This window comes from Podarcis bocagei, assembly GCF_964188305.1.
Source record: "Podarcis bocagei genome assembly, chromosome: 7".
Taxonomy (NCBI): Eukaryota; Metazoa; Chordata; class Lepidosauria; order Squamata; family Lacertidae; genus Podarcis; species Podarcis bocagei.
The window spans coordinates 48,274,984-48,298,460 of NC_138132.1; the positions used below are offsets into that span (position 1 = coordinate 48,274,984).

The 23,477-nt window shown below is 42.8% G+C and overlaps 1 protein-coding gene across 2 annotated transcripts; it reads right to left on the minus strand.

Annotated features, from left to right (window-relative positions):
• Positions 1–1,849: 1,849 nt before the first annotated feature.
• Positions 1,850–23,421, minus strand: TK2 (thymidine kinase 2). 2 transcript variants are annotated; one of them, XM_081202727.1, is made up of 10 exons: positions 23,084–23,421; positions 19,524–19,561; positions 12,723–12,797; positions 10,616–10,669; positions 9,563–9,652; positions 8,278–8,351; positions 5,714–5,802; positions 4,790–4,869; positions 3,366–3,446; positions 1,850–3,081 (listed from the first exon to the last, which is right to left on the minus strand). In XM_081202727.1, the coding sequence occupies exons 1-10, from the start codon at positions 23,256–23,258 to the stop codon at positions 2,983–2,985; spliced, it is 855 nt and encodes a 284-aa protein (XP_081058853.1). In that variant the 5' UTR covers positions 23,259–23,421; the 3' UTR covers positions 1,850–2,982. The 2 variants fall into 2 exon arrangements, with proteins under 2 accessions (XP_081058853.1, XP_081058852.1); XM_081202726.1 differs by lacking the exon at positions 3,366–3,446 and having other exon boundaries at positions 23,084–23,335.
• Positions 23,422–23,477: the final 56 nt, after the last annotated feature.

Here is a 23,477-nt window from a genome sequence, read left to right on the forward strand (position 1 = left end):
GGTAATTAACATGCGCATGTGAACTGGATCTTAGGATCGAATCCCAGATGACATTTCAATCCAAGTAACATATGAAAGTTGACTGGTGACCAGTGTCGTCTTTTGGTTACAATTATACATGTTTGGAAAACGTTGCATCTTTTACGGTTTTTAAATCTGGAACATGATTGCAAGGTTTCTAGGTTAATGTGACATAAATCAGGTCATTTGGCAATACCATTAAACTAGCTAATTATAAATTCCTTGGACGGGCATTTGGATTTTTATTCAGTCTTATCCCAGCTCAGAAGTGTAAAAGTATATTTGAATCAAATCCCAAGAACGCTTCCTCTAGGGGTTTGCTGTGGGTTTTTTCCACCAGTATTTCAAAACTAGCCCATTCATCTAAGAGAGAGTTAAGATCCGTTATACCTCAGAAATCAGTGTTCCAAAGAGAATAAATTAAGCAAACTGCTTTAAAACTGCTCTGTTTACTATAAATAAGTATTCAAGAGATGTCTTTAAACAGCACTAGAAATTTAATGAAGTAGTAGAAGGAATGTTAAAATGTTTTTGAGACGCTGCGTTTTTGAAACTCTGCAGTTACTTTCCATAAACACTCTTGAAAAGGTTTACACAGATTAGGTAGCCATCTGGACAAAAACATATACATTTAAAAAAAAAAGCACCAAGCAACTTATACTCTTGTTCCATTGAAATGGGAGTGTGTCCCGAGTGGGATATATTCTGTACTGGAAGTATTTAAAGTTGCACCCACACTCACACTTATTTCAACTAGGCTTAGGATGCCAATGAAAGACAGAATATGTACAGTGGTACCTCTGGTTATGAACTTAATTCATTCCGAAGGTCCGTTCTTAACCTGAAACTATTCTTAACCTGAGGTACTTTAGCTAATGGGGCCTCCTGCGGCCACGCACAATTTCTGTTGTCATCCTGAGGTAAAGTTCTTCACCCGAGGTACTACTTCCGGGTTAGCGGAGCCTGTAACCCAAAGTGTTTGTAACCCGAAGCACCACTGTATAGGAGATCTGCACACAGTATGCAGTTTAGGCCCAGGCTATCTGAAGGGCTGCATTCTCCTGAGATCTCTGAGGGGAGGCCCCACTCTCACAGTCCCACCACCCTAACTGGCACATTTGGCAAGGATGCATAAGAGGGCCTTCTCGGTGACTGCTCCCAGATTTTGGAACTCTTTCCTAGAGAGAAGAGACAGGCTCCCTCCTTGTTGTGCTTCCACCAGCAGGTGAAGAGCTTTATTCTGGCAGGCTTTGAGCAACTGGCTGTTTTTAAGAAAAGGGCTTTTAATAGTGCAGTGCTGTTTTTCTACTAGATGTATTTTTATATCATTTTAATTCTACTTTTCAACTATTTTATATGTTTTTTAGCGTTCTGAGTTTTATCCGTGTTTGTTTCAATTGTTGTAACCTGCCTTGAGTCCCAGTTCGGGGTGGGGGGGGTGAGGCAGGATATAAATAAAACAATAACTGCATTTATTGTCATCATGTTAAAACACACATTGTGACCAATCTACAAAAGAGCTTAAAGACAGGGAACCAGGCAGAGGGCCTTCTCGGTAGTGGCACCTTCCCTGTGGAACACCCTCCCACCAGATGTCAAAGAAAACAACTACCAGGCTTTTAGAAGACATCTGAAGGCAGCCCTGTTTCGGGAAGCTTTTGATGTTTGATGTATTATAGTATTTTAATATTCTTTTGGAAGCCGCCCAGAGTGGCTGGGGAAGCCCAGTCAGATGGGCGGGATATAAATAAATTATTATTATTATTATTATTATTATTATTATTATTATTATTATTATTATTATTATTATTATTATTTTATTAAGCAGTACACCTGTGGAGCCCGGCTTACTATGGTGCCATAGATACGTGCTTTAAGTTGAAAATTATCAGGGCTGGATCTAGACTAAAGCAACCATCCTATACATGCTTGCCCAGCAGTAATAGGAATGACATCTAAATCGATCTGCCTAGGATGATGCTGCAGATGAGTTGCACTTAAATCCCATTGAAATCAATGGGACTTAAGTGAGTCATGACTAGCCTTGCATATTGCTATCAACAGAACCTTAAGTGTGGATCCAGCCTGGTGTACTCAGACATATTTATATGTAACATCCTTCAAGAACTCAATGCTCACAATTCAGCAGGGTTCTGCAAACTAGGTTGGCAATGTTGACAAAACTCCGCCGGAAGCGCAGGTGCCATTTGCCAGCCATTGCTTCATCTCAGTCGAGGCGCAACTGACAAGTTCTTGCCCTTCCCTCCTCCTTTCCTCTCTGACAACCAAGTGCTTGCTAGAAAAAAGCACCAAAGCATGATGGCAACTGCCTCTCTCATCCCTTTAAAAGCCATGGGGAGAAAAAACCCAACAGTGACACCACAGCTTCTGACTCCTTGACATATCATCACATGGGAAATACATTGTACATATACATCCAAGTGGAGACCTGATAGGTTTTGCAATATTTTGCAAGGTTCTTACAGTTAGAGCTAATCTAGACATCGCAACAGTCCACAGTGGAACTGGAAAGAAGTGAGAAAGTCCACCCAGTGCTTGATTTTTCTTCCCAACTCACACACACAAAAAAAATCCTTTAAGTAAGAGTAAGATTTGAATATACATGGACATTTCAGAGAGGCCTTCTTAGAAAACAGTCTTTGACATAGCTTTATAATAGCAGCAACATTTTGGAATGAAAGAAGTTGTCAGTGTATAAGTACAAGTGAAGATGGAAGTTTATAACAAAACCTGTTTTTCCCTAAGTTCTCGTTGAACATAAAAGGTACTTTACAAATTACAAGGAGTGTACAATATTGCATCCTACAAAAAAAAAGCTCTCATAATTATTATTCAGAGAAAGGATGCTAATGAGGTGTGCATATAACATTTTTTCCCTCAGGTCTCCTCCTTAGAACTGGTTTCTAGATGCAAGAAGTGTACATTAAGGGAAATCTGTTTCTATACACAATGCTGCCTGGTGCAAAGGGTTAATATTCGGTCCTGATTCTCTTCATATTTTTCCATCATATCCTGTAGGTCGTGGTCAGCCTGAAGCACCTTCGAAAAGAAACCAAACATTTGAAGTGTGTCATTCAGAAGCTGTGGGTGATGTCATTCAACATTGTATTGATGCTAACATTTAGGGTGGCTTTAAAGACTTAAGGAAGTGCAGACATCACTGCTTACTGCAGACGTCAAATGAAATTTTCTCCAGCTTCCTGGAGAGTCAGTCAAAAGCTTGAAAAGCCCTGGAAGGTCAGCTGGGCAAGGTGTGTGTGCTGGCATTAAACCCCAAAAGAGGAAGGGGTTGGCTTAAAAACTCAACATTAATATATACTTACAAGAACCGGGGAAGGAACTTTGAACATTGTTTGTTTAATGAGCCACTCTTCATAGAGCTGGTGAATAGCTGCTAAATATTCCTGTCCAAAAAAGGAGAAAATATTTTGTTTTCTTTACAATATATGAGGAACCTCAGGTCTGGGAACCAAATGCAGCCCTCCGGGCCTTTTTATCCAACCCTTTATTTGGCCAAGGCCATCCTCCTCACTAGTCCTGCTCTGTGCCCTCCCTTCTAGGCTGGAATATGTCCCTGGAAGTACAACAACCCTCTTGGATGGAGGCCAACAAGTGGTGTTTGTCTGGCGGCACCCAACATCCATATGCAGCCCCTGGAAGGTGTCCCATGAAAGAAGGCAGCCCCCAGGCTCGAAAAAATTCCCCCACTCATGCAGTAGACACAAAACTCTAGGACACAGGTGGGGAATCTCTTCATCCATTCCCCATCCAAGCAAGTGGGGGAAACCCCCTCCCCCTCCCCTGCACACTCAAAGATGGCCACTGTACTCCATGCTCTGGTAGCATCCAGAATAGTTGGGGGTCCCCTTGAAGACAACTCGGAAATGTCAATTGGTCCAAAATGCAGCAGCCAGATTACAGGCTGGGGTTCCTTTTAGTTTACATATAAGCTCAGTTTTAAAACTGTTTCCAGGCCCAATTCAAGGTGCTCGCATTGGTGTTCAAAGCCCTCAACGACTCAGGCCTCAAATATCTGAAAGACCACCTCCTTCACCACAGAAACTCTTGGGTGCTAGTCAGCAGAGGCAGCCATCTTGATTGTTCCTCCACACTCAGCAGCTTGAGGGAAGGGGACAATAGAGGGCATTCTCTAGAGCAGCCCTATGTTGTGGAATTCCCTTTCTACAGAGGTGCATCTGGCAATTTCATCATACAGTTTTCAGCAAATGCTGAAGACGCATTTCTTTACCCTGGCCTTTTGACACCCAGGATGTATATTTTTAGGACCCACCCTATTTTATGTGATTGTGGGTTTTCGTTATTATGTTTCCTAAACTGTTTTCAATGTTGTCTTTTAATTTAAAACGTTGAAGCCCAGCCTAGGCCCTTGGGGTGAAGGGTGAGATGATGATGATGATGATACACTTTCACACAGAGAGAGTGTTACATCCATCCCCACAGATTTCTCCCATGCAGTAATCTGGCTTGAGGAAGGGCTCTCATTTTATCCAACGGAAGTCTTTTTTCCCAAGCCTAACTGCTAAATTGAGGGAGGGGGCGTTATGGAATCTTCTCAAGATCACAGGAGCATTAGGCTTGGAAGAAACCTCCAGCACAGAGAATGCACACCTTGAACTAAGGCTTCATTTTCTTTCCATTCTTCTTCCACCCTGCCAAGTTCTTCTTCCACCCTGCCAAGGCCCTTTAGGTGAGTTCATTCCAAAATGCTGGAAGACTCCCTCCTTACCATAGGAATAACCTTTTCCTCTTCCCTGCATCTTCTCTTCAGTCTCTCATAACATGTCTCAGGAGAGGTCTGTAGATAAACTGTCATTTAAAAGAAAAAGAAAGAGGTTTTGAATGGTCAGTCCTGCTCTTGAAGGCTCAGAGACAAGTTACGTTTCTGGCTTAGAGTTCAGGAAATAACCTACACCCAGCCTATCAGGTGTCTCATTTACAAATCTAGTATAGGTATCTTGCAGCTTACACACATTCAGCCAGATGTGGCTTGTGCAAATTCAGCTTTACACATTTGGCAATAAAAAAAATTTTTTTTTACAAATGAGGCAGGAATCCAAGAAAAAAAAGACTTTGGCAATCCCACCTGACATTGAACCCAGTGTATTTTGACTAAACGGGATTTTGGCTCTCTGCACTGTTCCCTGGAACATAACCCCCGCACAAGTTGAGAGTCACTTGTATTATTATTTATTAACTTATATATCACTTAATGTCTAAATAGGCTTTTCAGTGTTTTACAAATCTAGAGAACGTCAAGAATACAGATGCTTCAAAAGCAGTTCACAAGTAGCATTAAACTATATTTTTATCAAACACAAACAGAATAAGATCAATATGTAAAATGTCAGAATGCTTGTCACAGGGCAGCTGGGGAGGGAAGGCAGAGTTCACCTGGATCAGGCCCTAATGTCTTCTTCCCTCCTTCCCCCCCCCCCCACAACAGGGATCCTGGTGGGATGAGAGGAAAGTTCAGGTAGAGGAGGCTTAGAGGTGGCCTTTACCTCTGCCCTTCTCTCTCCAAGAATCCTTCCCACAGGATGGTTGATGGCAGAAGGTAAGCCTAAAATGCTAGCACATCTGGCCAGCTCAACTAGTAACCTGGAGGCAAAAAAAGCGATGGGGGGGGGCTTCCAAAGCATATGCACTTTACCTATCAGATCAACTGAAACATCCATGTTCTTTATGATCCACTCGAACCATTCTGTCAATACTACGTAATCCACCTCCGGCATTCTCCCACTGTAAAGAAGAAACACATAATATGGATATATCTGAGGAAATGTACAGAGCTGTGCAACTTAAATAAAAAATATTTTTAAAGAGAGCTTTCACTGTTATACAACAGATGGTGCCATCTTGAGGCAACACACACACACAATTTGCATCTGTCTCCTTGGAAACCCTCACTGTAAACCAGCAATGACTTCTAACCAAATCACAAACGAGCCAAAATATTTCTATACAAGCTGACTGGTGTATCAAACACGTTCACTGGATTGATTTCAAACAGGTCTGAAAGCAATATTATCTGCTACTATACACAATTTGTGTTTCAAAATCCACAAATGGAGGTGATGTGGAGTAATTTTAGGGTTTTTATCCTCTTCATCTTTAAGTCATCCTCTATCCCTTTCAAAAGCCTTAAATATTCTTTGGCTGAAATGCTGATTTTCACTGTTTATTTCATAAAACTTATTTATCACTCAATAGTTTTTTTAAAAAAAAAAGAGGTTTACAAAAAGAGTAAAACAATAAAATTATCAGTAAAAACAGCTATTCCAAACATTAATAATTAAAATGAGTGATAAGCTAAACACAGATTAAAACACATTAATATTCTACATATCTAGGTAGCCTTGTCTAAACAAAAATGTTTTTAGCTGGTGCCAAATCTGGCATCAATAGGCAGGGAGTTCCACAGGGTGGGTTCTGCCACATGAAAAGCTCAAGTTCTTACAAATGCAGAACAAGCATTCTGTGGCACCTGCAACACGGCCAGTTCCATAGATCAAAGCAATCCCAGTGGACATATATGGGGTAAAGCAATCTCTCAGGTAAGTTGGTCCCAAGGTGTTAGGGGTTGACCTTGCCCTGCTAGCAGGCTAGCAGGCTAGCCCTAACTAGCCACCAGTGCAGGTCTCTGAGCGGGTCTCACTCCTGTCAGCTATTGTACTGCAGCATTCTGCATCACCTGCAGCTTCTGAATCAAGCATAAAGGAAGATTAAAACACATTAGGTTTTCTGCATTGCAGCCTGATGCACTGAATCCAATAAATCCATTACTTCTTTCCTGAAGTTAAACACACAAACGCTAAACAGGCCATTCCTCAGTTCAAGACCATTTTGCTGCCTGAGGCAGACAAGATAGCACAACTTTCTCCCCATCCTCTTAAAATCAATGTACACAAGCCAAAGGGACAGGTAGTTAAATCTTTCTGATGATAGGAGAGCACGTCCACTGCACCCAAGGGCAGTAGGCTAGTTTATGAGGTATAACAAAGCCTGTGTGGCATTCACAACATTGTTCTCCGACATCTTACGGTTGTTGCCTGCCCCTTGGCATCTGCTGCCTGAGGCAGCTGTCTTGCTTTGCCTAATGGTAGAGCCGGTCCTGCCAACTCTCTTAAGGCAATTTTGAAAACAGTAATAATATGTGCAGGCTCTAAGCTCACACAAGACTGTCAGCAGGCTTGTGTGTTCTGCCCAATATATAAAAAGCAATGCAAATGAATGCTTTAACATGCAAACAAAATAGCAAGTGTTATTCGCCCACCCCCACCCCACAACAGACCATGGACGAACACCGAACTTTTCCGATTTATTTTTGCATAATAAAACCAGCACATTTCAGAAAATCAGCAAAGAGACTATGTAGCACAGATGCCACCTTGTGGATTAACAGGCAGGTGCCTTTACCCCTTCCAAAGAAATGCTTTAATTCTGGGGTCTTTTCGAGCAGGAATATAAATTCCTGTTCAGCACAAAGTCACATGACAGCATGGCGGCAGCAATAGCAGCTAGCATGCACATTTTGGCACAAGGAACTGACAAAAAATTGCACGTCATTTGTAGCCACTGTGGGTGGTAGGCTCCAACTGAGAAGCACATGTTCTTGCATCAGGTATCCTTATTCAGAATACACTAGTAGGACCTGCAACAAAATGCTGCAGCGTGGAGTGCTTCCTTTCTAAGGCTTCTAGCCAACCATCCAGTTTTCTGATGTCCCCCCCACCCCCAATAGTCATTCAGTATCCACTGAAACTATTCAGTTCTCATTGGGCTGGGGGTATTTTTAAGGGGGGGGGGAGTTCTGCCCTAAAGGATTTTTCTGTAAAATGTTTTGGTATGAACCTCTGCAAACCTTGCCATTTCCCTGAGGCTGCCATAGCTTCTCCGTGTGGGTGGGTGGTATCATTTTGGATACATAAAGCCACAGCAATCATGCCCGAACATCAGAAATATTCAGAATCTATTTTGCACATGACATTATTTTTGAATCTCAAGAACATAAAAAGGAGCAGGTTTCCACCTTAACCTTTACTTAGCATCTGCATCAGCAAATAAAAAACACGCCATGCTGGATCGAAGTAGTTAACACAATACAGCAAAATTTCAGATATCCAGTGCAAGAGAATAAGCTAAAAGCATGGTTCTACCATTTCAAAATGTAAACACAATCCAATTTTTTTTTAAAAAAAAAAATGGGTACTGTACCTTCGGTAAAGGTTTTCTACAAAAATGTATTTGGCGCTGTGGATTGACCTCTCCATCATTCTAATGGGTGAAATCTGCAAATTGAGAGATTTCAAGAGACATTTAGCCGTTTCCTTCCCCGTGTCGCAAGGGAGGGCATCCACACAGTATTGATACAGAAACTGTAACAGGAAACGGATTACGAAAGCCAGAATACAATAGTATTGGGGGGGTGTCATAGATTCATGAAAAATGGCTGTATCAGGAACAAGATCAAGAAGCATGCTATGACTATTTAAAACCAGCCAATTTTTTTTTACAGTAAAAGAAACCTATAGGACCACAGCAACTTATTACTCTAAAAACAAAAAACTACCTTAAGCAAATGAATAGTCTGTGTCCATTTAAGGGCTTAAAGGCAAGGGCTTGCAAGGCCAACCACACTCTTCCTGGAAGGAAGTTCCATAGTTAAGGAGCTGCTACTGAGAAGACACCATCCCTCATGCCCACCAACCTGTGATCATAGTGACAGAATACAAGAAGGGCCTCTTGGACCACAGGCAGTCTGGTGTGCATCTCGTTCTACAGAGCAACATAAGAACTCTGTTGAGGGTGCTGGTTTTAAGTGACTTGGCACCTAGGAACTTTCAAGGACCTCCTTCTTCCATATATTTCTTCCTACATGATATCATATGAGATCTGTTCAGGGAAGTTTTTAATGTGTGAAAACTTAGTGTATTTTTTGTCTTTGTGGAAGCTGCCCAGAGTGGATGGGGAAACCCAGCCAGATGGGTGGGGTACAAATAAATTATTATTATTATTATTATTATTATTATTATTATTATTATTATTATTATTAATAATAATAATTTATTATTATCTTGTTCCAAATGCCACAACAATGCATTACCAGGAGCAGGGCCTTTTTATTGGTGGCACCCACCTTACGGAATGCCTTTCCAAAGGAGATCTACCAGGCCCCCCAAAAATGGGGATTTAGAACAATATGTTTGTTTGGATTTCTGGCCTTCCTGACCAAATTTCTGACCTTTGCACAGTAGGCTGCATTCCAGCCAGGCAAAAACCAGGTGTTTTTACACTCCTATGCATCATTCCATCCAGACAAGCAAGAACCATTCCCACCAGTTCAAGGACACATTCCAGCCAGGCAAAAGCTCTCAAGGCACAGAGCAGGACCAGAAAGAGGCAAAGCAAGAGGTCTTGAGATGTGCATTCAGCCCCAGAGCCCAAAGGTTTCCCACTCCTGGTCTAGTGTTAAAAGCAACAAATGTAGTTCAAAACCTACCATTGGCTTTATATGCTGGTCCAACATAGTCAGCTGCACGTAAGTCTGTAACGTTATCCCCCAGCGGGATGCGTCTTGGTACATTAAGCCCTGAAAGAAGGAGAAGCAGCGTTGCTTTCCTCACTATTTTTATTGCATTTTCATAGTTAGAATAATGTCTGGCAGCATTATCACAAAATAAAGTGAAGCCGTATGACAGAAAATAAAGCTTGGAGATATATATATAAATATTACCTTGGAAATTATTATTTCAGTGATTTACAAGTAAACTCCGTTTCTAGATAGATCTATTTCTTGTGATTCCTTTGCTCATAAAATAAAAGAGTTCTTGGTTTATTATTTATTCATTAAATTTATATTCCAGGCCTCCCTCCCAAAGGAGCTCAGGAGACAGGACAGAATAAGCAACCATCTTGATCCATCCATAACAATGCTGTATGGGAGGAGCTCTCGAAGATTCCCAATGAGCTGCTATGGAATGTCTGATTGTAGTGAGCTCCAAGTCACAGGAACATAGGAAGCTGCTGTATACAGAGCGAGACCACTGGTCCATCAAGTTCAGTATTGTCAGCTGCCATTGGCCCTTCAGGATTTCAGACAGGGTCTCTCCAAGTCCTTTCTGGAGATTCTCAGGATTGAACCTGGGACTTTGTGCATGCAAAGCAGATGCTCTGCTCCTGGGCTACAGCCCTTCGCTATGAATCTAAAATCAGATAACCAAGTATGGCATATCATACTCCATAATACCTTTTATTATCTCCTTGTCAAATGGATTATATTTACTAGCAACTCCAGGAGATGAAGCAATGGCACAGTCATTTTGTTTAGTGGGCACAACAATTAAGGTAGGACATGGGACGTTATCTATTCAAAATTTTCATTCCTAAACCAAGTAGCTGAGGCAACAGCATTATGAGAGCAGGATCACAGCTGTGCTTTATTTTTGTTTCAAATCACCACCATAACCCACATTGTGTTCAAACAACAGAACCATGCCTATGAAACAACAGTAACTCATTATTTTGGTATTATTCTTGCTATTAGATAGCTTACCAGAGGGTTATGACCACGAACGTTCCTCCATTTAGATACTGGTTCAGTCAACACCTGAGTGTGAAATTTATAAAAATTAAAATGAATGATAAAACATTTTTGGTTTTGCTTAATTTGTTATTAGCTCTGGCTCTTTCTTTTGTGATGCTGCCTTCAGTTTCAGTTTTAGCTGGTTTGGGTGACTTCCTATAATAATGGCAGCATTTTTCGCCAGGGTTGTACTTGATCTCATGCTTTGAGTGACGGGCACTCTATCACTGAGCCACAGCCTTTCCCCAAATTCCTAATTCAATCACAGAGTTGGCAAGGTCCTTGTAGGCTATTTAATCCAACTGCTTGCTTGATGCTGGAAATCCAGGGGCTATTCAGCCTGAAGTGAACCCACTGCTGGGTAACTGGTTCCATTCTCAAACAGCTGTTACCATCACAAAGCTTCAATCAAAAACCTAACCTCCTGTAACCTACGCTCGTTAGATCCTCTCATTTCAGACAGTCTCTTCTCTCTTTAATGCAGCAGCCCTTCCAGGGGCTGCACTTTCTGGAGATTGGGGTGAGTCACTGTTGGTGTTGGCTAGATGCGTGGCTTGGATGCACCAGGAGCCATGCAGTTAGTACTGGTGGAACTCCCTTCTGGTTGAGGTCAGACAGGCCCCTCCCCTTCTGGCACCTACTGAAGACATTTTTATTCCAGCAGGCATTGTAAGTAATGTTTGACTTTACGGTTTTAATGGATTGTAAATTTTGTGTATCGTTTATTGTAATCTGCTTAGATGCTATTGTAGAAAAAGCATATACAGTGGTACCTCGGGATGCGAACGGGATCCGTTCCGGAGCCCCGTTCGCATCCTGAACAGAATGTAAGACACGACAGCGCGTCTGCGCGTGCCGTGTTTTGCCGCTTCCACGCATGCATGTGACGCCATTTTCACTGTCTGTATATGCATGAGCGACGAAACCCGGAATTAACATGCTCCGTTACTTCCGGGTCGCCGTGGAGTGCAACCCAAAAGCACTCAACCTGAAGCATATTTATCCCGAGGTATGACTGTAAATGGTTCAAATAAACAAAAACTCTGAAGAGTGCTGTTATGTCCCAGCTTCAGTCTTCTCTTCTCTAAGCTAAACATAGCCACTTAAGGGCTGCTTCTACAAGATACTCAGGCTCACTTAACAATTAAAGCATAATTCAGATGTGATAAGAGATCCTGTGTTTGCACTCTGTTTGCAGCAGATTATGGGTGGTGGAGGGGGGTGGAATGTAATGCACTCCTGTATTAGGTGACAACTGAGCTGCCTATTTCGCTTGCTAGCCTAGAGGCCGCATCGGTACAGAGGAAGGCAATTTTAGTCCCTGCTCTGTGTAGCTTTCCAGGAAAACCAGTTCCCATCTACTGGCATTCACCAACATTTTATTTATTTATGAATGATTGAATGAATGAATGAAAAGAAATTTGAAGGATAAATCTGAAACCAAATCCTAAGCGTGCTTAACTCAAAGAAACTTATCAGGGCTTCCTTCTTCATTAAACGTATTTTGGATTAGAGCCCGACTTGGGTCATACACACCATTCATTTAAAGTACAATGTTTGCCCCTAAAGAATCCTGGGGATTGTAGTTTACCTCTTAAAAAGGTAAAGGTAAAGGTACCCCTGCCCGAAGGCCAGTCTTGCCAGACTCTAGGGTTGTGCGCTCATCTCACTCTAGAGGCCGGGAGCCGGCGCCATCCGCAGACACTTCCGGGTCACGTACCAGTGTGACATCGCTGCTCTGGCGAGCCTGCACCATCGCAGCACACAGAACGCCGTTTACCTTCCCGCTATAAAGCGGTACCTATTTATCTACTTGCACTTTAAGGGTGCTTTCGAACTGCTAGGTGGGCAGGAGCTGGGACCGAAGACGGGAGCTCACCCCGCCACGGGGATTCGAACCGCAGACCATACGATCGGCAAGTCCTAGGCACTGTGGTTTTACCTCTTACAGAGCAACAATTCCCAGCTTTCTTTGAAGCAAGCCATCTGCTTTTGATGTTCTTCAAATGCATGGTGCGGATGTGACCTATGATCAAACGTCATCAGAAAACTTGTGTGAAATCTCAAAACACATCACCTCAATGCTGGTATTTTTGGCAAAATAATCCAGGCATGTTGTCTTCCCGCTTGCAATATTTCCCTCGATGCAGATCTAGTAGGAGAGGTGGGGCGGGGAAACAATACACAATACTAAATGTCAGCAAACAAAAGACTTGCAAACAGAAGTGCTGCTCAAAACTTGGTGGAGGAAAATCTGAGAAATGCATTCCCCCCCTAAGGAGATTGTGAATAATGGTACAAAAGAAAACTTCTCACCTCTGAGAATTCTACACTTTTCTGTACCTATCTTGGCATCCATAAGTTACCTTTTTACGAGTTAAAAAAGACTAACAAGTCACTTCTGTGTTTTTGCTTTAACTTCTCTCCTCTTCTGAATGTATATTTCACAAGTGTTTTACAGTTGCACATGTTGCAAACGGAAAATGCACTGTTTGGTTTTCTGAAAGCCATGATGAGCAGGGAGAGCAATCTTAATCCCTGATCCACTAAACTGGAGTGGGGCTTAGGATGTGGAAGAGATTTCTCTGTACCCAACGATATTGTGGATAGGGTAGAAGCTACCACCAGCAGAAACTCTGCTGCCAATAACCAGCATGGCTCCATGAGAGAGAGGCAAGACCTGGGCAGACCAAGGAGCCACTGCATCCTAAGCCAATTCAGCCACCAGCAATGGACCAAATCCCAGGCCATTCTGCTGTGTCAGCTTGGAGTGTCAGCTTAGAGCAGTGAAAATCAGCAATTTTGCTCCCCCACATCAGGCTCGCAATCCTGCAATCTTTTGCAGATGTATAGTACTGTTTCACAAGGATTTTTTTTACACTGAAGTCTGTGGTAAAAAGATAGTTGAGTATTTTGTACAGGGGTACCTCGCAAGACGAAAAACGCGCAAGACGAAAGAGTTTTCCGTTTTTTGAGTCGTTCCGCAAGATGAATTTCCCTATGGGCTTGCTTCGCAAGACGAAACATCTTGCGAGTTCTTGCGAGTTTGTTTCCTTTTTCTTAAAGCTGCTAAGCCGTTAATAGCCGTTAAGCGTCGCTAAGCCGCTAATAGCCGTGCTTCGCAAGACGAAAAAACCGCAAGATGAAGAGACTCGCGGAACGGATTAATTTCGTCTTGCGAGGCACCACTGTATGTTCTTCCAAAATGTATAAAATATAATATAGGAAGGGCTGCAGTCAATAGGTAGGGTCTGAGTCCCAGTTCAGGGCCTGCACTGGAAATTCTACTGAGCGCCTAACATAAGCCACGCTCTCTCACCACCTCCGTCACTCCAGCTGTAAAATGGAGATAACTATGCTATCCCACTTTATACTTGATTTTTAGTGTGCGTTCGTACATGTGGAGCACTTAAACCTTTTCAAAACACTCCCGTTACATATCAGACAGCTGCTGTCTCTCCTGTCTTTTCAGCACCTGTTGAAGACTTGCAACAAATCTTCTAACAGGTCTCCTATTTGGAGATTTTTATCCCAGCCAGTATCTGTATTGATCTGAAACTGGTTTTATGCATGCCATGGTTTTAAGAGTTCCTATAGCTGCAATTGTTTTTATATGTTTTTATTGTGTCGAGTTGCAGCTCGGCATCCAGGGAAAAATCAGTCTCACACCATGAGGGGTTCCGAAATATGGCTGCTCCTAGGGCTAATATGGCTGCTCCTAGGGCTAATGCAGCACAGCTTTTATTGTGTGAAATCAGAAAGATACAAAATACAAGCCAAGCAATTTGTTCTAGCCAGCAGATAAGAACATTCGCACTAGACTATGCGAGCGATCAGGCTATGCTAGTTGACCAATCATTTGAGACAGCACGAGCTGTTCACGCGCTGTTCATGCTCCAAGGATGCTTCTAGCTATGAAATCACCCTGCAACAATAAGAACTTTGCTCATGCTCTCATGTACAAGCAATCATTTTCCCACATGTCCCCTTTTCTTGTTTATATTATTAGAGGAAAAGAGGGACCATTAGTCCAAATCATACACTTCATTGCCTAAGCGTCTACACTTTGCAACATAAATTCCTCTTGTAACCCCTGTGGTGGGCCGTGGTCGGTACCACCATGCAGTGCATTGGGAAATCAAAGAGGGTATGCATTGAATGCAACAACACACCATAATGAAGCCAGCAATACATGCAATTACAATCAATAATATTTTCTTAACCATAATCCATTAGGCAACCAAGAAGACAACCACTCCCATGGATCAAAACCTTCAGGTGGATTCAAAGGATTATGAGCTATCATTTGTTCCATATAATCAATAGTAGCAGAGATATTGGCCGATTGATCGGTTATATACATACAGCAATGAGAATGAATTAAGGCATAAATTCCACCTTTAGAGGCAAAGATTACATTTAAAGCATAAAAAGTTTATAAAGCAACTTCTCTTATTTCTGACTTTTTTTGTTTTGTTTTTTTGTTGATTATTTTTAAAACAAAGATGATAGAATTAAAAACAAAGCTTCGGTCCAATCAGATTGAAGCAAATATGCAGATTTACTGCTCTTTCTCATCCAGTCGAACCAACCAAAAAAAATCTCTACACGCAGCCTGTTGTTCATAAGTCATGTAGGTTGTGACATTATTAACTGAGACTTTTGGCCTATCACTCATAGTGGTAACATTAAGAAAACAAGAAGATCCATTAATGTACTCATATGTCCAATTACAATATGGATAATGACCTAAAAATTTTTTACTATTATGATTAAAACGAAAACAATAAGGAGCGACTTCTACAAGCGATAGAAATACAGGAGGTAAACTTATGCGATTGTCCTTCATATTATTGCTAATCTTAAATGAAGCATTTACTGGAATGCTAGAATACCATCACCAAAAAAAAGGTTCAAAGCTTTGAGAAGCTTTTTAAAATCATTTTTCTTTCTCAGCAGCTAAAAGGCACTAGCGAAGCATATTCCACTTGCTGTAACTAAAAAAATTGCAACAAGGTCGAGAACAGAGCCCATTGTCTTCTCAGGCCATGTTAAAGAACCATATTGCAACTTGCAACTTGCTTTCTGTCTGGGAACCATGCCAAAGCACAAAAATGAAACAACTGGAACACACTAAAACCTCACCCCCTCCCTTGCCAAGAGTCCACAATAGTTCCAAGACAGCCCTCTGTACATGCTCAGGGGAACACATCATAAGGCAGGACTCCTGAGGGAGGAGAAAAAAAGAAGAGATCTGGGGGGTAAAATCCAAGTGATGCCAATAAGGATGAGAATGGTAAATTAGTCCAATGGCCGTTTCCGAGCAACCTGCGTGGTATTTCGTGGCTCGATTATTGGCATGTAAAAACCATAATCCAGAAGAAATCACACAACCATTTCTGCAGATACAGGAGCCCATTTGCTGTAAATAAGTCTGATGTATTGCTCCTTGTACTGCTGAGCCAAAAATCCAAGCCCAATGAAGCGTGATGACACAGATGGGATGGTTGCTATTAGGAGGCAAAACCCAAGCGATGCCAGTCCAGCGAGGGCATCCTTCAAAGCCAGGCTCACTTCCCAAACAAGAGGCAGCAAAACTGTAATGATGTTTGGTGGTTGAAGTGGCTTCCCAGGGAAAAGGGGGGCCAATGCAGTAGGGGTGAAGATGGCCTTTCAGCGTGCCAGGAAACACTCAAATAGCTGTGGAAGAGCCTCTTCCATTGCAGAGGTGATTGTGATCTTGTCCGCTGGATTCTTGTGTCCTTTAAGGGCAGAAAATAGTGGAGACAAGGTGGAGGTGGGCAGGTCCAAATAACTCTTTATCCAATTCAGCTGTCCAAGAATTTGTTGTAAATCCACCAATCTAAGATAACCAGGAAACTGTAGTTGAGGCGTAACTGGAATGGCTGCAGATGCTGTCAGCTTGTGTCCCAGGTACGTAATGGGTAAAGTCCGCTGGATTTTTTCCTTAGCCACTGTCAATCCAACAGGTTGTAGCCTTTGCAGGATTTTGGGACACGGCGGAGGACAAGGCCGTGGCTAAAAGATGAGCTTTGTGCATCTCAGTGCCCACTGACTGACAGGCTGTAAGGATATCAGCAATGGCTATATTTGATGTTGCCATTAGAGGGCGCAGCGCTTGCTTATGGTTCTCATTTACATTAGTGAACGCAAGCTGGCGTACAGTCAGTTCTTGTGCTGCCAGGTCCTGAACTTGCCGCTTGAAGGTATTATACAAGCGATCAACAAATTGTCCATAGGGCTTTGCAGGGTCCTGTCTGACGCTCCCCAATAGGCCATCGCGCTCATTCTTGTCATCAGGGACAGAGGCCAAAGCCTCTTGGGCAGCAGCCGTGGTGGCCTCCCAATATTGAGGATCGAGAGTTAGCTGTTGGGCAATAGTAAGAAAATTGCCTCCTCCCGTTAACCCATCGAGGACATCAGCTTGGGTTAACATGACGGGGGCTGGGGGTGGGGCGGCACCAGCAGCGGCAGCAGCCAAAGCAGCCTGATGATTAGCCAATGCAACATTATTAAGATTATCCCGAATCCCATCAACACGACGTTGGCAGGCCCAGTGCCAAGCTTGTATAAACAAAATCATTTGATGAGGCTGCATTACAGTGCGGGCCAACAACTTAACATCCTCTGGTATCAAATTTTGTTGAAAAATAGTGCCAAACAAGCCCAGGGTGTAAGGAGATTGTAAACCATTGTCCTTGACAGAGGAATGCAGTTCCTTTATGAATCTCAAATCAAACTGTTCGTGCCGGGCTGGGCCTCCCCCTGGCGCGGCAGGAGCAATCACAGGGAAGAGATTAGGAGTTGCACAGTCAAAACCCAACAATGGGGCAGCGGCACGGAGAGATTCTTGGAGAGGAGTAGTAGAAGCGGTGCCAGAGGCCTTGGGTGCAGGAGGTGGAAGAGCGGGAGGTGCTGAATGCGAAGATTCTTGGAGAGGAGTAGTAACGGGAGGTGCAGGAAGTGAAGAATGCGGAGAATGCAGGGGGGGGACGACAGGAGGAGCCGAAGGGGAAATGTCCGGCGGTTTAGGAGGTAGGTTTGAGGCAGGCAAAACAGGTACCGGGAGGGCGGGCGAAGAAGCTGTTGCAGCAGCCAGAAGAATGTTTGAAGGAGTTAAACACGACATAGCTTTGTAGACGTTACCCCAGGCATGCAAAACCTTGACATCAATTTGTGGATGATTTTGAAAGAAATGTCCAATTTTTTTCCAATCATCTAACCCCCAAGTTCCGTCCTGGGGGAACCACGGACAGTGAGTGTCCAGGGCTTTTATAAGGGACTTAAGGTCAGCTTTCCGAACAGCAAGGTTGTTACTGGCCAAAAGGAATTTAAGGTCTTTATAAATTTTTTTCTGTGGTGCAGAGAGAGATTTTCCCATGATTGCAAGAGTTGCAAAAAAAGGCAGGGAGCACTTACCGAGGGATCCTTAGGAGGATGAGGGAGGCGCCTTTTTGCCCTGTCCGGGCGGAGATAAGTGCTGATAAGTCCGTAACGTAGTCCAGAATCACATTCACACGGGAGCTCTCACCAGGGATCCACTACGTGGATGAACGACGCGTCTGCAGCCCTTGCGGGGCGAGGTGAGAGCTGAACGTTGTAAAACAGCATGAAGTCCGAAAGAAATCACACGGGAGCACTCACCAGGGATCCACTACGTGGATGAACGACGTGTTGGTGAGTGCTGAATAATGAAAAACAGGCAGTCACACGGGAGCACTCACCAGGGATCCACTGCGTGGATGAACGTCGTGTTGGTGAGTGCTGAATAATGAAAAACAACGTGAAGTCCGAAGGCAGTCACACGGGGCACCAATTGTCGAGTTGCAGCTCGGCATCCAGGGAAAAATCAGTCTCACACCATGAGGGGTTCCGAAATATGGCTGCTCCTAGGGCTAATATGGCTGCTCCTAGGGCTAATGCAGCACAGCTTTTATTGTGTGAAATCAGAAAGATACAAAATACAAGCCAAGCAATTTGTTCTAGCCAGCAGATAAGAACATTCGCACTAGACTATGCGAGCGATCAGGCTATGCTAGTTGACCAATCATTTGAGACAGCACGAGCTGTTCACGCGCTGTTCATGCTCCAAGGATGCTTCTAGCTATGAAATCACCCTGCAACAATAAGAACTTTGCTCATGCTCTCATGTACAAGCAATCATTTTCCCACATTATTGTATTGTGGAATCACTTCTGAGATGCTTCAGAGGAAATGATTTGGGGGTTTTTAAAAGAAAACTTTATTAGTTTTCAATTTATTATAGAAAGACGAAGAAAAACGATAACAAAAACTCAATAATATAGCCAACTAAAGGCACAGAATACAAAACCTATATTAAATAATAACACCATACTTAAAAAGACAACATCCGTATTTATCCAGGCACGCCTGGGAAGAGGTACCTGTAAATCTGAAACTAAACTATCTGAAATAAAATCCCACCATACTGAGTAGAAATGATCAGGATCGTTCTTTCCCCTAGAGAGTTGTAACTTATGTGTTATTTTTTTCCTGCAATAACTAAATTCCAGAGATTTTTATACCATAAGGCTATAGTCAGATCTTTTTAAACGATTTCCACTGTTGTGCTATAGAGATCCAGGCAGCTGCCAGCATCTATTTCAAAAGTTCTTTTTGGCGAAATGCCTTCATAGTATTTGTCCAGTCCAAATATTTAGTAAGAATTAATCAACAACAACAACAAAGTACAAATTTTTTCCTCCCTTATAACTGAAGGTATTAAAAGCTAAACTAGTACTTCTGCATTCAAGTGTGTCTTTCTATGCATTTTATAACTATCTCAAATATCAATAACATTGCCTTTATTGGGGGGAGTGGGAAGCCTTATACTTACAACTGTCTTCTTCCGTCCTCCATTTTCCATGTGTTTATCTAAAAAATAAACAAACCACTACTTAGAAAATTAACCTTGACAATAAGGCCACATACACACCATACATTTACAGCACTATGATGCTATTTTAAACAGTTATGGCTTCCCCCAAAGAATCATGGGAACTGTGGCTTCTTAAGATTGCTGGGAGTTGCCATGAGACCCCCTATTCTGGTCAGAGAGCTAAAATTACTTGAGTTCCCTGGGAAGAGGGAATAATACACCTCTCTGTGAATTGTAGCTCTGTGAGGGGAAATAGGGATATCCCAACAAATCTCAGCACACTTAACAAACTACAGTTCCCAGAATTCTTTGGAGGAAGCCATAACTGTTTAAAATAGCATCATAGTGCTTTAAATGTTTAGTGTAGATGAGGTGCATCTCTCTCAGCTTAAACTACCCCACAGCACTGTAAGAATAAAATGCAAAAAAGAATCATGTACACCTTGAGCTACTTGGATGAAAGAAGCAGGACAAAAAAATGTAATAAATAAGACAATTTAAATCATTCATTCTATTACCAATGTTCAAGCCATGAGTGTCATTGCATATGGAACCAATGCAGATCAGTAGCCTTGGTTTGCAGTAGTGTGTACAAAATATGGTGGGGGGACACCCTAAAGGCAAGGGACATCCAGAACAATTAAGTGAGGACTAAGTATGCTCAACGGCCACAGAAAGCTAACTGTTGGGGCATAGAAACAAATAACTAGGTAGGAATGAAGTATCTTCAATGGAAGCATTACACACTGCAACATTTTGCTGAAGGTCCCACTTGAAACAGTTCATTCAGCTTATGGTAAGTATTGCCATGTTAGAAGTAGTGGGCAGCCACTATGTCTCACTGGTCAGAAAACATCACATTTAAGGACTTAGGTCTTTCAACTTAGGTCTTTTGTGCAAGGAGAAAAGCAGGTATGGTCTGCTGCAAGAGCTCTTGTTGCCAATGCAAAGCTGCAAGTCATACTTTTGAAAGGCACACAGGTGCAACTCATTCAGCTGCACAGTGCAAGGCCTCCACATATCAGATGTTGAGAGAGACAGCTTGCAGCACAGGAAGGATGTGGTAGAGGCAACACTATGTATAATGCTAACAACAAGACAAAAGACTCACATCGTACAAGAACAACACTACCACAAGGTATTATCAATGTTACAGACTAAAGCAAAGCCAAGTTGCTACACAACAGATTATTCAAACACACACAGAGAGGCGAACACTCTTGATGGCTAAATAAAACCTCTATGTTCTGAAGCCATATACTTCCAAATACTACTTGCTGGTGAATGGCAGTGGAAAAGGGTTATTTGCCCATGTTTGGGCTTCGAGGAGGTATCTGGTTGGCCACTTTGAGGAACAGGATTCTTGACTAGGAAGACAGGTCTTTGGGGTGATTTAGCAGAGCTCTTCCTAACACACACAGTACAGTCCTTTGTCAGTTGCATCTCCACTGTTTAACTTTCCATTTACAGGGAGATAGCAGGGGGCAGGGGCAATAATTCAGGCCTAAGTATTTTCCATGTGCATTCTCTGGTGATGAGAGGTCCATGAGAGGACTATACTGAAGGCCTAAATACAGCGGAAACATAAATGAGCACCACTTATCATGGAGCTCAACCATGATCCCCAGGAGCTGTAGCTAAACCCACATTCCTAAGTGTGAAAATAGGTTGAAATTTCTGAAACTCCACCAGAAAAAAGTTTCAGCACAGTCAGAACACTGCAGTTCCAGGTTGGGGAAAGTCCAGTGCTGGCATAGCAACAACTTTTGGACCTTCTCATACATGTCAGAGCCAGTATATTCACAAAAGCCAGTACTGTTCTGTGCAATCCTCCTGTGTCAATCTTAAAGGGACAAAATTAGCTTGAGTAATCTGCTTAAGAGCAGATGCCAGAGAGGACAGTGAAGAAGAGCTAGTCTTCACAAGAACAACTTCCAGAGCAGGTTTACAGTCAAGGAATGAGGGAGGCCTCCAGCAGCACTCCACTCCAGAACCCTACAGTAGCAGGCTTAGATGTGAGAGATAAATTTACCTGCTGATGAATGGTTTGTGGGCTCCATCCCCTATTACTGACAGGTGCTTTAAAATACTGTGATTCTCTCTCTCTCTCTCTCTCTCTCTCTCTCTCTCTCTCTCTCTGTGTGTGTGTGTGTATAAACAGTCCAACAGATAGATTGGAATCAAGCATAACTATATATCTCCCCTCTGCCTGTTTTCTAAGAAGACAGGTATTTTATAAAACTGCTTCCAAAGATGTATGCCCATCTCCTAATGATGTTTACCCATTTTTTTACCATTCCACCCTACATCTTCCATGGGGGGAATTGGGTAGTAAATACTTTCCTGCAGAAATCTATTACAGGGCAGTATTAAATAGAGTGCTTCAAATACTTTTTCAGAAGCATCTCATGATGCTATATTTTGTTGCACATCCAACTTGTGAATAAGAATAATTATCCATTCAGCAGATACCTATATCTGTGTATATTACTTTTCTTTCTTTCTTTAGACCAAAGGATTTTAGTTATTACATTTGTGCATCATGAAGAAGAAGAAGAAGAGGAGTTTGGATTTGATATCCCGCTTTATCACTACCCGAAGGAGTCTCAAAGCGGCTAACATTCTCCTTTCCCTTCCTCCCCCACAACAAACACTCTGTGAGGTGAGTGGGGCTGAGAGACTTCAGAGAAGTGTGACTAGCCCAAGGTCACCCAGCAGCTGCATGTGGAGGAGCAGAGACGTGAACCCAGTTCACCAGATTATGAATCTACCACTCTTAACCACTACACCACACTGGCTCTCATGACCCAAGTTTATAAAGAAGCTTCCTCATTTTTTTCAAGTCACTATCATTTATGTGCACAGCCAGAATAGAAAGTAAAATGGTATAACCACTGTATGTTTTTTATCTGTACAAAGGGAAGTTGAGAAATATCACTAACTTTGATCTCTCTCAATATAACAGAATTTGTAATTTGTATCCTGCTTAATTGTAAATAAACCCTCTAAGGAGTGTGTTTATGCACAACCCAGGTCCCTCGACCCATTTTGAGTCTGTGTGATATAATACTTCACACAAAACACATGCTAAAGAGGAGTTGTTGGAGCGGAGGCAGAAACTGCAAGTATTCGAAGAAGCAAAACCAAAGGTAACCATTACACATTACTGCAGAATCAGAAATAAAACACATTTGAATTCAACAGAGCTTCTTCCCGGCTAAACTTACATACAGGTTGTGGCATGTATCTACAATAGTCCAGGCATCAATTCAAATCCACGTGCTAAAACAACATTAACAGCACGACCCTAAAAGTGTCCACTCAACAGGAAGGCTCACTGTGCTCAGTAGCTACTTGAGCGCACAAGAACTACAGACACGGTTTTGCATCTTCCAAACCAGCAAAGGAAGGTTTCTGATGGAAAAAGAACAGCGTCTCCGGATTTTATTTGTTTTTGGGTGTTTTTAAAAAAGCATACTGATTAGACATGCAGGGGACTAAACTAGGAGCAGACCTACAGGAAACGTCTTGAGAAGATCCAGTCATGCAGCGGGAGCGCGGATCTCTTTGCAGAAGCGGCTCAGGCTTTGCGGGCCTGCCCTTCCAGGTGAGGAAGTCGCAGGCGAGCCGAATCCCTCGCGCGTACCGGGAACCTAGAAGGGGCGGGCGGCAGAGCGATTGCAACAACCACATCGCCCATGTCCGGAGACAGCTCTCGCAGGATGGTGCTAGATGTGCAAAGCCAAGCGATGCAGCGCCCGCTTCCTTCCGCCTCTCTTGCCGCTGCAGACCGTCTACTTCCTGTGCAAGATCGTGACGCCTCCGCCTGCTCCCGCAGGCAAGCGAAGCATTTGCAAAGCGGGAATTTTAAAGGCGCAGCTGGGCTTGTTGACCATCGCGATCTAAGCTGTT